Genomic DNA, 13,912 nt, shown 5'->3' with positions numbered 1-13,912 from the left:
ATAGACTGCAGCATGCCAGGCTCCTCTGTCCTTCACTGTCTCGTGGAGTTTGCTCAAACTCATGACCCTTGAGCTGGTGATGCCGTCACTGCCATGGTCCAGGTTTAACCCTCGACCTCAGAACTGAGATTTGGCCACACAGTGTGGCCAAAACAAAACAGCCTACTGCTGCTAATCTCAGGTCTTCTTTTCTAGGATGCACACAAATTTAAGTTTTCTTTGCTGCAGTAAATATCTTTCCCGGGCCAGATCTAAATTCACTGACAACTCTGCTAAATAAATTTATACTTCCTTTAATTTTGATCCACAGATTAATTGTTTCCATGAGACAATCAAAGAAAGGACAGTATAAAATTCTTAAAATACTTTCCTGTTCATTTAGACTTTTCAGCATTTCAAATGTCATAAGCATACTTAAGAGAATCTAAGATCATTTTAAATCTTCAACAAAAATTAACCATTCTGAAAACACAAAGATTGGTATCTGTGAAACTGGCACACTGCTGTTCCTAAAAAGTGGAGGAGCTTTTAGACAAAAGTATAGTCTAAAATAATCAATGTATTACAATCAAGTTACATTGTCCTGTCATATTAAAAATACTTTCCTTAAATGCTACTGACATTAGAATTCTTTCATGGCACAGTCTGAAAGGCTGACAGCTGCCAGCCTGAACAGTACAGTCGTGTTTAATAGGAATTTAGTGTCCATGCTGAGGTTTGAAGTCAGAACTAGGATTCTGGACCATTTATTTTTTTAAATCAATAGGCTTCATGGACCATTTATTTTTTTAAGTCAACAACCTTTGTTATGCATTCACCAAAGAATACTAACAAGTCTTCTTAAGCCTCAATCACTACAATGGCCACTTAAGATGTACTTCATCAAGAATATTCACTTGGCAGAGATCAGAACCGAATGAAAAGGAGGACATTTAGATGCTGGGAAAAAAATGCTCAAGCAGGTTATCCTTTAGGTTTTCTCTGCTTACACTGTACTTTTTCCAGATTCTCCCCTGAAATGGAAGAGTTCCTATCGATCTACTTGTATCTAGAAGATCTGGGCTGAAACAAGTGTAATAACAAAGACAGAGGAGAGGTTTGGAAACGTCTGACTTTCAAAATGTTCTCCAGAAACATTATTTTTTCAGAATTTTGAAAATCTTTTAAGGGAGCTAAGGGTGGGCACTTTCTAAAAGTGTAACACAGACTTGAGGGTGAGGGACAGAGCTGAAAAAGAAGGGAGGAAAAAAACTAAACAAGGAAAATGACCAGGGGAAAGACAAAAGAAATATTCAAAAAAGGAGTAAGAACTGACAGGGGATGCCAAATTGAGAGCTGCTCTTAAATATTAATGACACCATGGGAGGAGGAAAAGCTTAAGATATTAAAGGCAGAATTAAATTTAAAAATCAGTAATTTCTATATGGTAAAAACAACAAAGTCACAAGATGAACTGGGAAGAACATGTACAGCACATTATGAAAAGGAATTAACATCAGGGGAGCTTCAAAAGATGAATACCCCGGGGGGAACACAGGCTCAGGTCATAAACAGTTTGCAGAGAAGTATGAACCGACCAGTTAATTGAAAAACTCTCCACTGAAATCTTAACACAGACGTGACATACTACTTCTAGTTTTTCAGACTGTCAAAGTTAAAAAATAATTAGGATGTTGGATGTTAGGTAATCCGAGGCATCATGCAACTAGATATTTGAAACACGTTTAGATAATTTGCTGCATGTATCTTAAAAATACAGTCCTCAGACACTAAATCACTGAATGGTTTAGATTCAACAAATGCTACTTTACCTCTTTCCCATTCAGGTTCAGAACATTCAAGGCAGAGCTTCCCTCTAAAAACGTAACCCACATTTTATCTTCCACAAATCTTTAAGGAAGAGAAAAACAAACAATAAAAAAACGTAATGAATACCTCAGATATAACCAGCCCAAAGACTCGTCCAATGATTACTGATCAGCAAGGACTTACAGAGGCTAGGAAGCAAAAATACAAGCCTGAGAGCGGCAGGGCCAGCGGTGACCTGGAGAGGGCTCTCTTTCCCTAAAAGCATTCAAATTCCTTTAGATACTGGGTTGGCCAAGAAGTTCGGGTTCCCTCCTTGGAAGGTATGGAGAAACCCAAACGACGTTTTTTGTCAACCCAATACAGTGTTACTAAAACTGTCTGTCAGAAGGAATGGGCCTGCGGAACTCCAAATGTGTGTTGTACTTTTTTCCTATTTTTACTCAATAGGATAGAAGCATTCTAGACTTTCCCCCCAATTAATATAAGTAGCCTGCCCCATCTACATTTCCAGGAAATCTCTTATTTACATATGATGACTTCAGTCATTCCCTAACACTTGGCTTATTCTAGAGCTGAAGGTGATGATCAGTTTAGCCTACAGGTGACAGAGGACAGTATTCCTGTCCTTCTTTACCTTCAGTGTCTCCCCTGTCTGTTCTACCTTGGTGGTCTTAAGGTGGAACAATCAGAATATTCTAGGTTAGGAGGTACCACATGGTTTTATAACGTCAGCGTAACATTACCCTTGTTTTGTTACCAGTACTTGTTCTGTTACCAATACTTTTTCCAATAATAACAAGCATTTTGGGGAAAGCTTTTGGTTGCAATTTAATACTGTCAGGGGAGTGGGTAATTTTCCTCGGTTCTGTCTCGACACAATAAAAATTTGAGGTGATGGACATTAAAGCCCTTGGCGCATCACAGATCTCAGACAGTGTTACAGCTCCCACAGTTTTATTTAGAAAATAAAGGAAGATACAACCTCGAGGCATGAGGGCATGCCGACCCAAAAGACGGGATGAGAAAAGAGAGCTAGCAAGCATGGGAAAACAGAGAGAGACAACGAGCGTGCACGCGTGGGAGAGACACCCAGCCCTTTGGCTCCTCTTTTTATATGTTTTTTTCTCCCTCTGGGTCTGCCCTGCGTAAACGGGGCTAGCCAGGAGTGCTGTTTGTTCTACCTGAGGTCCTCACTCCGGTCCTCAGATCTTCTTCTGTCCTATTTTCAAGGGCTTTTCCCTTGTCTTTTAATCACCACCATTCTGGACTCCTTTTTCCTATTCTTAACTACCTAATAACACCAAGCTCTTTAGAGACTAGAAAAAAGGCAGGAAGGTCCTATCCCTGCGTCAGTCGTTCATTCCTTATGTACACTATGGGTTCTCTCTCACACAGAGAGAGCGCTCGCTTTCTCTTTTCTCATCCTGTCTTTTGTGTTGGCATGCCCTCATGCCTCAAGGATGTATCTTCCTTTATTTTCTAAATAAAACCGAGGGAGCTGTAACACTATCCGAGAGCTGTGATGCGCCAAGGGCTTTAATATCCGTCACCTCAAATTTTTGTTGTGACGAGATAGAACCAAGGAAAATTACCCACTCCCCTGACAGTGTTAAATTGCAACCAAAAGCTTTCCCCAAAATGCTTGTTATCACTGGAAAAAGTATTGTAAACTCTGAGCAAGAGTTCACACTTGCTCACAAGAACACTTATCTGCTCTGTGCTGCCCACTCACACAGTCCATGTGATGCTCCCAGTGGTTTGGTGTTTCTGTACTTGGCAACGCTTACTGTCATTGGGAAATTACACCATGTACTTGCTGGAGTCTTAAGATCTCTAGAGATTTTTTGTTTCATTTTAAACCTGTGGGGTAGATCTTTGTCAAACAATTTGAGGTAAGTCTAAATATAATTTCTTCTCTATTTGCCCATTTACTCTTAGAAAGGAGAGGAGGCTTCTCAGGCAAGCCTCTCACCCTGCAAGAAACCAAGCCATCTTCATTCTGTGGGCTGTTCTGGTAAACACCTAAGGAAGCCATTACACACACGCTTATCTTTCTTAGATTCCGAATAGGAACTGAATCTTCAATTCCTCCTCTGTCTGCCAGAGCACCCAGTAGAGAGACTTGCCCACTAAACAGCTATAAAACATCCCTCAATAAACACATGAAACAGCACAGAAAGGAATTTAATAGTACCTCTTCCCTATGAAATTCAAACACATGTTATTCAGTTTGTCAAAACTGCTGTACACTGGGAAGAGAACATTTTTTTCAACAACGCAAGAGGCATCTGGTTCTGCAAAAGGCAGATGGTTAAGTCAATGCCGGAAACCAAGACAGGGAAGGATAACTCCTAACTGTTTGCCTGGCAGCACTGCTCCGCCATCAGATGGAAATCAAATCACTTAAAATTACTGAGAACATCTAATGTCTTAAACGGAGGGCAGAAAAGTCATTCTGCTTTACTTCTATCACTCCTCAAAAAACTAAAATACTAATATCACACATTCACTTTTCCACAGGGCTTCCATGTTATAGTGTATAGAAATCTTGAGAGAACATATCTAAATGTGCACGTATTTTTGTCATCAGATGTTCACGTAAAGTTTCACTACTCAACTTTAAATTTTCTAAGCAGAGAGTCCTGTTTCAAAACCCATGGGTTCTTTGAATAATATCTCTATAGCATGATTTTCTTTTAATTTGAAGATACAAATATTCATGGTGGTTTACTTGCTAAATCGTGTCTGACTATTGCAACCCCATGGACTTAGCCCACCAGGCTCCTCTGTCCATGGGATTTTCCAGGCAAGAATACTGGAGAGGGTTGCCATTTCCCTGTCCAGGGGATCTTCCCAACCCAGGGACTGAAGCCAGGTCTCTGGCGCTGCAAGCAGATTCTTTACTGACTGAGCTACCAGGGAATTTCCACAAATACTCACATACTAGTCAAATACTAAGAAAGGTAACTTTTAATACAGAAGATATTATTTGTGAATCATGAGTTGCTTTTTTTTTTTACATTACTCACCTTATGAGTATAACTTCACCGAAATTTGTAAACTGCTGTAAAAGCTCATCAATCAAAGCATCGTTGAAAAAATTATTTTCTGGTAAAGAGCTTTTGATTGAGACCAACACCGTACCATCTGGTGGACCCTGAACTGCGATTACTTCTTTATAAATGTTTTGCCTCTCTTCAGCTTCAACTTCAAATATATCAATATCGATCAGGGCAACAACAGGCCTTCAGCATGAAGGAATGGAGACATGTTAGGAACATTACAGAAATGATGTATTTCAAATAAATTTCAAGCATGATTAGAAATACAGAGATTGCTTAAACCTATGGTCAGAAGTCTTCAGCTCAGCCCTTCCGTAGTGCAGCAAAGTGCCAGGAGTCCATGTGTAGAGGATTTTGCTTTCATCTTGAAAACTAGCATTTAGGAGATCTAAATCTTCAGCTGCAGTCAGAATAAAACAGAACACAGGAGAAGTCACCTGAGCATGACAGACCACAGGAGCTCCTTCGTTTCACTAGCTTCAGTTGCCTGAGGCTGGGACACCAGACACACTTGCTGATGGGCATGAAGTCTAGACTCCGTTAAGTCAGGGTTTTTTGGTGAGGTCATCCTATTGTGCTTTACTTAGTTACAACTACGATGAGCCTTTACTTCTGAGACTTCATAACCAGAGTTTTACAAATAACTGAACAGACAAGTAGCAGTTCAAAATATTTGCAAAACCACTTGAGTTATTCCAGTTAGAAATCTTACTTAGTATTCAGTTGTTAATTGCATAAAAATGTTTCTCCTTGCTTTTCTTTATATGACACTATTTCACTGAAAGAACACAGACTGAAAAATCAAAGTGTTTATTATAAGCAGGTCTGAGAATTTTTTTAAGTTTTATATTTGAATTATACTTATTTTATTCTAGATAACCTACGCTGAGAAAAAAAATGTAGTCCTCTTGGCCTCATTTGGTATTTATATCATTCCCCTCTTCCTTGTAAAATTTGCATTGACTTATTTAAATGAAGATGTCCACCTGATCTATCAAAAGGCCACCTCCGTCTTCTCCAGAGGACACGGTCTGTCCATGCAGGGGTGCGGCACTTTTCACTAGTGTCGTAGTCATCAGAAAACAAGTCGTATTTATACGTTGGAGCAAAGGCCACTTTTCCTTCTAAAAATCCTCTAAAAATCTAAAATAAACATACATAAAGGAAGTTATTTCAAAAAGGCAAAAACATTCTGTTTTCATTCAGGCAGTCATGCACTAAATGTCTATTATGTGCTAGAGACTCGTGAAATCTATGTGCCTCTGAGGAACACTTCTAACTGAATGGAACAGAGCTTAAGGCAAAATGACCTAGGACGCAGGCTTTATCATCTCACTCACTTGATGTCTGAGTAAACAAAGTACAAAAACTCGAACGATGAACTTCCACCAGACTTTTGAGCAGTATCAAACGTTTAGAACTGTATGGGATTTTGGAAATCACATTGTGTGATGTCTTATTCTCAAGAGGAACTGGGGCCTAAGAAGGTTACATGGTATCCATCAGAATTTAAGTCTGATGATCAGAAAGGTACTATATAAAGTGGCCTCAATCACCTCTTCCTAAAAATTTTTTTAAAATAAATTCTTCCAAGGACTTCTCTGGTAGTCCAGTGGTTAAGAGCCTGCGCTTCCAATGCAGGGCAAGGTGCAGGTTCGATCCCTGGTCAGGGAACTAAGATCCCACATATCACACAGCATGGCCATAAGTAACAAAAAATGAAAGTAGATTACCATAGGATCTTAAGAGCCAAACAGCAGTAGCCTTGATGAGTAAGATCTTAAATTTGCTACTACTGAAAGATAAAAAGTATCTTCTTCTACTTGAAAGTGAATTTTATAGAGATATGATATACTTTTCCTCCTGGAAATTATTATAAGTTTTCCTTTCCTTTTCCTTTTTTTAAAAAGAGAAGGCAAACTATAGATATATATACTTAGTAAAGGCTTCCTGGGTGGTGCTAGTGTGAAGAACCCATCAGCCAATGCAGGAAACATAACAGACCCAGGTTTGACCTCTGGGTCTGGAAAATCCCCAGGAGAAGGGCATGACAATCCACTCGAGCATTCTTGCCTGGAGAACCCCATGGACAGAGGAGCCTGGTGGGCTACAGTCCATAGCGTCACAACAAGAAGGACGTGACTGAAGTGACTTAGCACATACTTTAAGTATACACTCCAAGAGATTGTTAAAAAAAAAAACAAAAACTTTAGGGAAAGCATGTTTTCATAATCAGACATCCCCTTCTTCCCAATGCAAGTATCTTAGGTATGTATATACCTGTCCAGCATTTTTCTGATTGATAAGCTGATCTCCTGCGATAAGAGAATCCCAGTTTTGCTGTCTGATAAGCTCTTTCACTTCCTCATTAGGGAGATCGATTCGGTAGTTGAAATCGCCACACCAAAACACATAGTCATGGGAGAAGAGCAGCCTTCCCTGGAAGCAGAGAGACAGAATTCCAAACAATCAATTCACAAAATGTTTTACAACTTTTTCTTTGCCTTACCCCTGCCAGGTTCGATTTATTTAACCCCACAGTAATAACACAAGGAGTTATCTATTTGCTGACATTTCTAGGAGTTATTCCAACTTTTCAAAAACTGATATAGAATATGGGGTGAACTGAAATATGTTCCAAAGCTTCCTTTTCAAAAACAAGTAGCAAGAGTTTACCATTGGAAAACTCAACTTCCGCGCTATTTCTACAAAATCATCATTTCGTTCTTTGACTTGGGACTGTCCCGCAGCGAAGTGGCTGCAGACAAAACAGAGGCTTGTGGTGTGGAACAGCATTCGTATTGCAACTGCTCCCTTATTTCCAGTTGCGCCTCCCATTCCAGTTTTCACAGTATCAACCGCAACATCCCTTTAAAAGGAAGAATTCAAAATCCAGGATCAGAAATTTCAACAGTTCTGCGTGTGTAAGAAATAAAGAATGTCTATTACATAATTACAACACTATACATCATGGGCACTTTGTAGGGAAGCCTGTCAAACAGTGGAGAGAAACTATTAGCAATTCTTTAATCAAGAACATATTTAAACAAGAGTTACCACATGATACAGGGGTTCCACTCCTGGGGATATATCCGGATAAAACTATAATTTGAAAAAACACATGTACCCCAATGTTCACTGCAACGCCATTCACAATATCAAGACATGGAAACAACTTAGATGTCCGCTGACAGATGAATGAATAAAGAAGATGTGGTACATAAATACAATGGAATACTACTTAGCGATACAGACGAACTTATTTACAAGACAGAAACAGACCCACAGACACAGAAAACAAACTTACGGTTACCAAAGGGAAGGCGTGAGTGAGAGGGCATATAGAATGGATAACCAACAAAGACCTACTATATAGCACAGAGAACTATACTTATTTTTTTGTAATAACCTATAAGGGAAAATAATCTTAAAAAGATACACACACACACACACACACACACGTGTATAACTGAATCACTTTGTTGTATACTTGAAACTAACACTATTTAAATCAACTATCACCCATCATGCATGTTCATGCACACTCATGTCCGACTCTTTGCGACCCCATGGACTGTAGCCCGCCAGGCTCCTCTGTCCATGGAATTCCCAAGAAAGAATACTGGAGTGGGTTATCAGTTCCTTCTCCAGAGGATCTTCCTGACCCAGGGACTGAACCCCTGTCCCCTGTGTTTCCTGCATTAGCAGGTGGATTCTTTACCACTGAGCCACCTAGGAAGTCCATATAAATCAACTACACTTCAATTAAAAAAAAAAAGAACACTCAGAAACAAGAACCATGCGTCAGTGTTTCTCTGAAGCCAAAAATACGCCAGGCCTTTTGGTTATCTGGTGTTAGGAGGCAGCCTTAGGAGCGCCATCTGTCTACTCACCTGATGAAGGGAGCGTGCTGTGGTCTGATAAACACAAACAGACAGACGCCCACCAACTGCTCAGAGGCCAGCAGCACATACTTGTTGTCTCTGGAGATGGTCTTCTGAAGTTCCGCAGCCCAGAGCTTCTGATTTGTTGTGCTATCAGAAAATATTAACAAGGGAATCTTCAAAAAGACGGTGACAGTAATACAGCCTATTTCTGTAGGACAATTATCAATTATACCCTTATGTGCCCAAATTTAATAAAATTAGTGACATCACGAAATCCACACCAACAGTGAAATCTTTATGCGGGCTGGGTGTTTTTGTCTCCTTTAAAAAAGGAAAACAGAAAACTGAGCCAAAAGAACATCACATGTCAAAAGCCTATCCTATGACTCCCTTACAAAGAAAATTTGAGCTTTCTTATTAAATAAGTGCTCACTGTGTAAGTAATCTCAAGCTTGTACACTTTATTTTCTCCTTATTTATTCATTGGGATAACAGAGAAGAACATGCTTCCAGATACAATTTTCCCCTTTTTCTTATTTCCATGGATTATAATGTCTCTTTAAAAACTTATTATGGAAAATTTTAAACATATTCAAAAAAAGATAAGCATAAAATAAACCACCATATACCCATTAACCAGCTTCAACAATTATCCACATTTTGCCAATCTTTCTTCTTCTATAACTCCCCACCCCTTTCTCTAATCTTGGAATATTTTACAACAAATCTGAGAAAAAATTATCCATTTTACCCAAAAATGCTTTGCTAAGCATCACTAATGCAACAGGATTTTTATTTTTCTGTAATCAAAAGGCCATTATCACACTTAGATTATTAACACTTCCTCAATATCATATAATACTGAGTTCATATTTACATTTTCCTGTTATCTAAAAAAAAAAAGTTTCTTATATTAGGTTTCTTTAAAACAAGGTCCAAATAAGGTCTACACACTGCATGTGCTTGTTGCCTCCTCAAGTCTTTCTCAGTCTTTAACTGTCTCTCCGCTTGTCCCATCCTCTTTTTTAATGCTCTTTTAAAAAGCTGGGTTATTTGTCTGCAGGACGTTTAACAGTCCAGATTTGCCTGATGTGTCTTCATGATACTTTGCACTTCTGTCAGCTTTGTTTTAAACTGGTAATTAAAGAAGCATGATTCAATTTTATTGATTTGTTTTGGCAAAAATAACCTCATGGTGGTATAATCAGCCTTGCATCACAGCAGGAAGCATGTAATCTCTGAGATATTATATCTAATAGGCTGTTCAGACTGTGACAATTAACTCTTTATAAAGAAGTTCCTCCACTGATCCTTCTGTAAGGTTTTAACATCAACTGATGATCATTGACTAGATGCATTATCAACAGGGGTTGCAAGCTAAGTTGCTTCAATCGTTTCTGACTCTCTGCTACCCAATGGACCATAATCTGCCAGGCTCCTCTGTCCATGGGATTCTCAGGGCATGAATACTGGAGTGGGTTGTCATTTCCTTCTCCATCAACAGAGGTTACAAGATGTTGATTTCATAATTTCAGCATTCCATGGGCATTTGTAATGAATTGGAATTCTTCTGTAAAGAGCTTTTATCAACTATCCGGTTATTATGAAACATGTTTATACAAAGAAGGTAGGGAAAGTGCTTGTCTTTCTTTTTATACATTTTCAGAGTAATAGGTTTGTGCCCAAGATGCGTCCCACTCTTTGTGACTCCATGGACTGCAGCCCTCCAGGCTCCTCTGTCCATGGAAATTCCCAGGCAAAAATACTGGAATGGGTTGCCATTCCCTTCTCCAAGGGATCTTCTCAAACCAGGGATCAAACCTGGGTCTCCTGCATTGCAGGCAGATTCTTTACCGTCTGAGCCAACAGGGAAATCCCAAGAACCTCCAACACCAAGCAAAAATAGCCATTTCACCTAAGAACATCCTGATGAAGCAGTAAACATTACTAATTTTGTCAAAGCTCAATCCTAGAAGCCCATCTTTTTATACTCTGTGTAATGAATGGAAAAATACAAACCAACCACTTTTGCTGCACACTGAACACATACACGATGGTTGTTTCAGAAAAAAGCACTCAAGTCTGAGGTCAGAGCTGAAATGCCACCTTTTTTTTATAGAATACAATTTTTACTTGGAAGAACTAGTGACAGACACACTATGATTATTCAGATTTAGATTATCTGGCAAACATGTTTTCAACCATGCCTGTGTTTTCAAAGGACATGACCTATAGTGTATATTTCTAATAATAAAATTTACATTTTGAAAGAAAAGAGGGAATTTTGATAAACCTGTATTTGCTACTGTGATCTTGACAGCTTCCCAATAGTTGAAGAATTTGCTGAAGAGATTAAATTAATTTGGTGATGAAATTAACCAATATTATGTTTTGATATTATATAATGACATGTATCAAAATCTGAAAGATCTACATAATTCTGAAAGATCTACATAATTAGTTTACTACTAATATGTTCCAAATGCCTAATGAATGACGTGTCAAAATCATGCATGGGTAAAAGACAGACCGATGTTTTAGTATAACTGAGCACAAAAAGTTCATCACTATGGTTTCAGATTCCACATTGTAACTCACCATCAAAAATGACTATTTGCTGAATATTATCAGGGAAGAAAAAATCTAAAAAGGCTACTAAAATATTTTGGTTTCCAACTACGTATTTATGTGATTTTCTTCATATATTTCAATCAAAACAACACACTGCACAGACTAATGCAGAGGTAGATGTGAGAACCCAGCCATCTTAAACCAGACTAAACAGATTTGCAAGCTATCAATTGATGCCATCCTTCTTAGTAAATTTTTGTTTTGGAAAATAGTTACTTTTCAGAAAAAAAATGTGTTACTTATGTTAACATGTAATGAGTTATTATTTTTAAATGAACTGAATGCTTAAAAATTTTTGTCTCTAATTTCTAATGTGATATGTATCAAGAGATAAAACCACATAAATAAAAGTTCTTTAAGATCTTCAACATTTTTAAGAGTGTAGAAAGACCTGAAACCAACAAGTTTGAGAACTATTATTTGAATTACAGTTTAAAAAGCACCTTCACATATATTATCTTTATCTATGCTTGTAATAAGTACTTAGTTACCTGTCCCCCATGTTCATCAACTAGAAAGTTTCCCTGTGTGTTACCTGGCTGGCTTACCTTGCATTCACAATGTTTCCAGCATTCAGCTCTACCATTTCCTCAAAACCAATTGCAAATATATCCATTGGTTTACTTCTTTTATCTAAAATTAAGCATCCAAGAAAGCCTTTTAAAAGATGGCCTTAGTTAAACAGCAACTTCCCTACCCCAACAGAACTAAGACGAACATCAGATCTCTTACAAGTCCATTTTTGTGTTCCAAGTTCAACCAAAAGCAAATTAAAGGCAAAAAACCATGAGGGGGACAAAAGTACTTTCAATTTCTATTTAGGTGACCTAAGTTTGCTTTTCTTGAAGACTATTATTCTTGAAGATAAGTCCTTTTAGAAATCATTTTTGAAAGAACTGTTGTCATGGTTTGAACCATGGACAGCAAAGAAACAAGCCGCTTCTCAAAGGCTAAAAGATGAATCCAAATGGATAAGTAATTACTTAAAATTTTTTTTAATTATTTTTAATTGGAGGATAATTGCTTTACAATGTTGTATTGGTTTCTGCTGTACAACAACGTGAATCAACCCTAAGTATACATAAATCCCCTCCTTTTTTAGCCACCAAGAAATTTTTCAGAAAGAGCACAAACAATAAGGTGGGCAAGTAACCAACTCAAATTAGAGCAAACAGTTGAGAGGGAATTTTACACTTTAATTTGGAAATTCCTAGGTGGAAGCAATCTAGGAAAATGGGAAGTCAGAGCTTCAGACCCCTCTCTTCTAGCCATTAGCTCTCCCATGGCTTACCAAAAGAGAACAGAGCTGCTTTAGATAAGCAAGCCCAGGGTAGCCTGGGTGGCCCAAGCATTCAGAAACGGGACAAACAGCTAAGAGAAAGAGCTTATAAATACTATGAACAAATACTGAGGAATAAAAAATTTAAAGTGTTTACTGACTGCTATTGTGTGCAAGGCTTACATGTGAATCTTCTTCTCTTTTACTACAGACACCTTAAGAGACAGATTACATCTGCCTGTTATTTACAGACAGGAAACTGAGGCTCTGGAAAATCTAAGCAACTTGCCCAAGTTCACACACAAAGTGCAGTGCGGCACAACTCCAGAACCAAACTACCAGATGCCCATCCCTAAATCCTGGCTCTGTCACTGCCAGCTGCATGACGTTGGGCGTGTCACTTCTCTTCCCTGTGTCTCAGTTTCCTCATCTAAAAACTGAAATACTAAGAGTGGCTATGTATTAGGTCTGTTATAATGATTAAATGAATAGATGTCAAGTACTCATAATAGTAGTGTTAGCTGTTATTTTATGATTGTTATTACTATTAATACTACAGCTACAATTTCAAGTTAGGTTCAATGTAAAATGAAAAGCAGCATTTTAGTAAAAGTTTAGGGAAATTCCCAGGGTTTAAGGTGTGACTGATTAAAGGCAACTAAAAAAGAAAAATCTATATCTCACAGTATTTCCTATACATATCTCCTTCATAAATAACACTTGGTAAATGTGTACCATTTTAAAAAGGAATTCAAGTCAAAGCAAACAGTCCTCAAATCCATGATTCTAGTTAAAAATCTTAATACAAGCATCCTCAGCTTAAGTACTGGCTATTAAGAGCTTGGTGGTAGAGTACCCAAACTCAGTGATGAGTTTTTACAAGGATGAATCAGTATTGTTCTGTTAAAGGGACAATAAATGTCAAAATGAGTTTTGTAAACCTACTCATGACCTACCCTATTTCTTATCTTAGCAAATAAAGGACTATATTTGAAAAACAAAATACATTAGGTTTGAAAAATTCTCAATCACAAAATAAATTTGCTATGAATCAGTTTAAAGAATAAAAACAGGAGAAAAAAGAATCACATCTTAAAAAAATAAATACACAAACCCACACACAAAAGAGTTATCTACTCATGTATGGATTACATTTTCTGAGAATCAAATAACAAAGAAAAAGATTTCTCACTTTACCATGGGTTCCTATGAAGTAGTAGAGAAAGGTCTATGAATACAAAAGA

At 37.9% G+C, this 13,912-nt stretch overlaps 1 protein-coding gene across 4 annotated transcripts in view; it reads right to left on the bottom strand.

Moving 5' to 3' along the window:
- SYNJ1 (synaptojanin 1) overlaps window positions 1-13,912 on the bottom strand; it is a 93,097-nt gene that overhangs the window by 25,155 nt on the left and 54,030 nt on the right. For all 4 annotated transcript variants that reach the window (XM_055567682.1, XM_055567683.1, XM_055567684.1 and 1 more), the window contains exons 14-21: window positions 11,938-12,022; window positions 8,765-8,905; window positions 7,548-7,740; window positions 7,152-7,310; window positions 5,858-6,014; window positions 5,154-5,271; window positions 4,839-5,054; window positions 1,812-1,890 (exon numbers count right to left, since the gene is read on the bottom strand). In XM_055567682.1, the coding sequence (XP_055423657.1) occupies window positions 1,812-1,890; window positions 4,839-5,054; window positions 5,154-5,271; window positions 5,858-6,014; window positions 7,152-7,310; window positions 7,548-7,740; window positions 8,765-8,905; window positions 11,938-12,022 (1,148 nt within the window). The remainder of the gene's footprint in view (window positions 1-1,811; window positions 1,891-4,838; window positions 5,055-5,153; window positions 5,272-5,857; window positions 6,015-7,151; window positions 7,311-7,547; window positions 7,741-8,764; window positions 8,906-11,937; window positions 12,023-13,912) is intronic.

Source organism: Bubalus kerabau, chromosome 2 (assembly GCF_029407905.1).
Source record: "Bubalus kerabau isolate K-KA32 ecotype Philippines breed swamp buffalo chromosome 2, PCC_UOA_SB_1v2, whole genome shotgun sequence".
Lineage (NCBI taxonomy): Eukaryota > Metazoa > Chordata > Mammalia > Artiodactyla > Bovidae > Bubalus > Bubalus kerabau.
The sequence above is the reverse complement of the archived record's forward strand: the minus strand, read 5'-3'. Positions and strand labels throughout refer to the sequence as shown.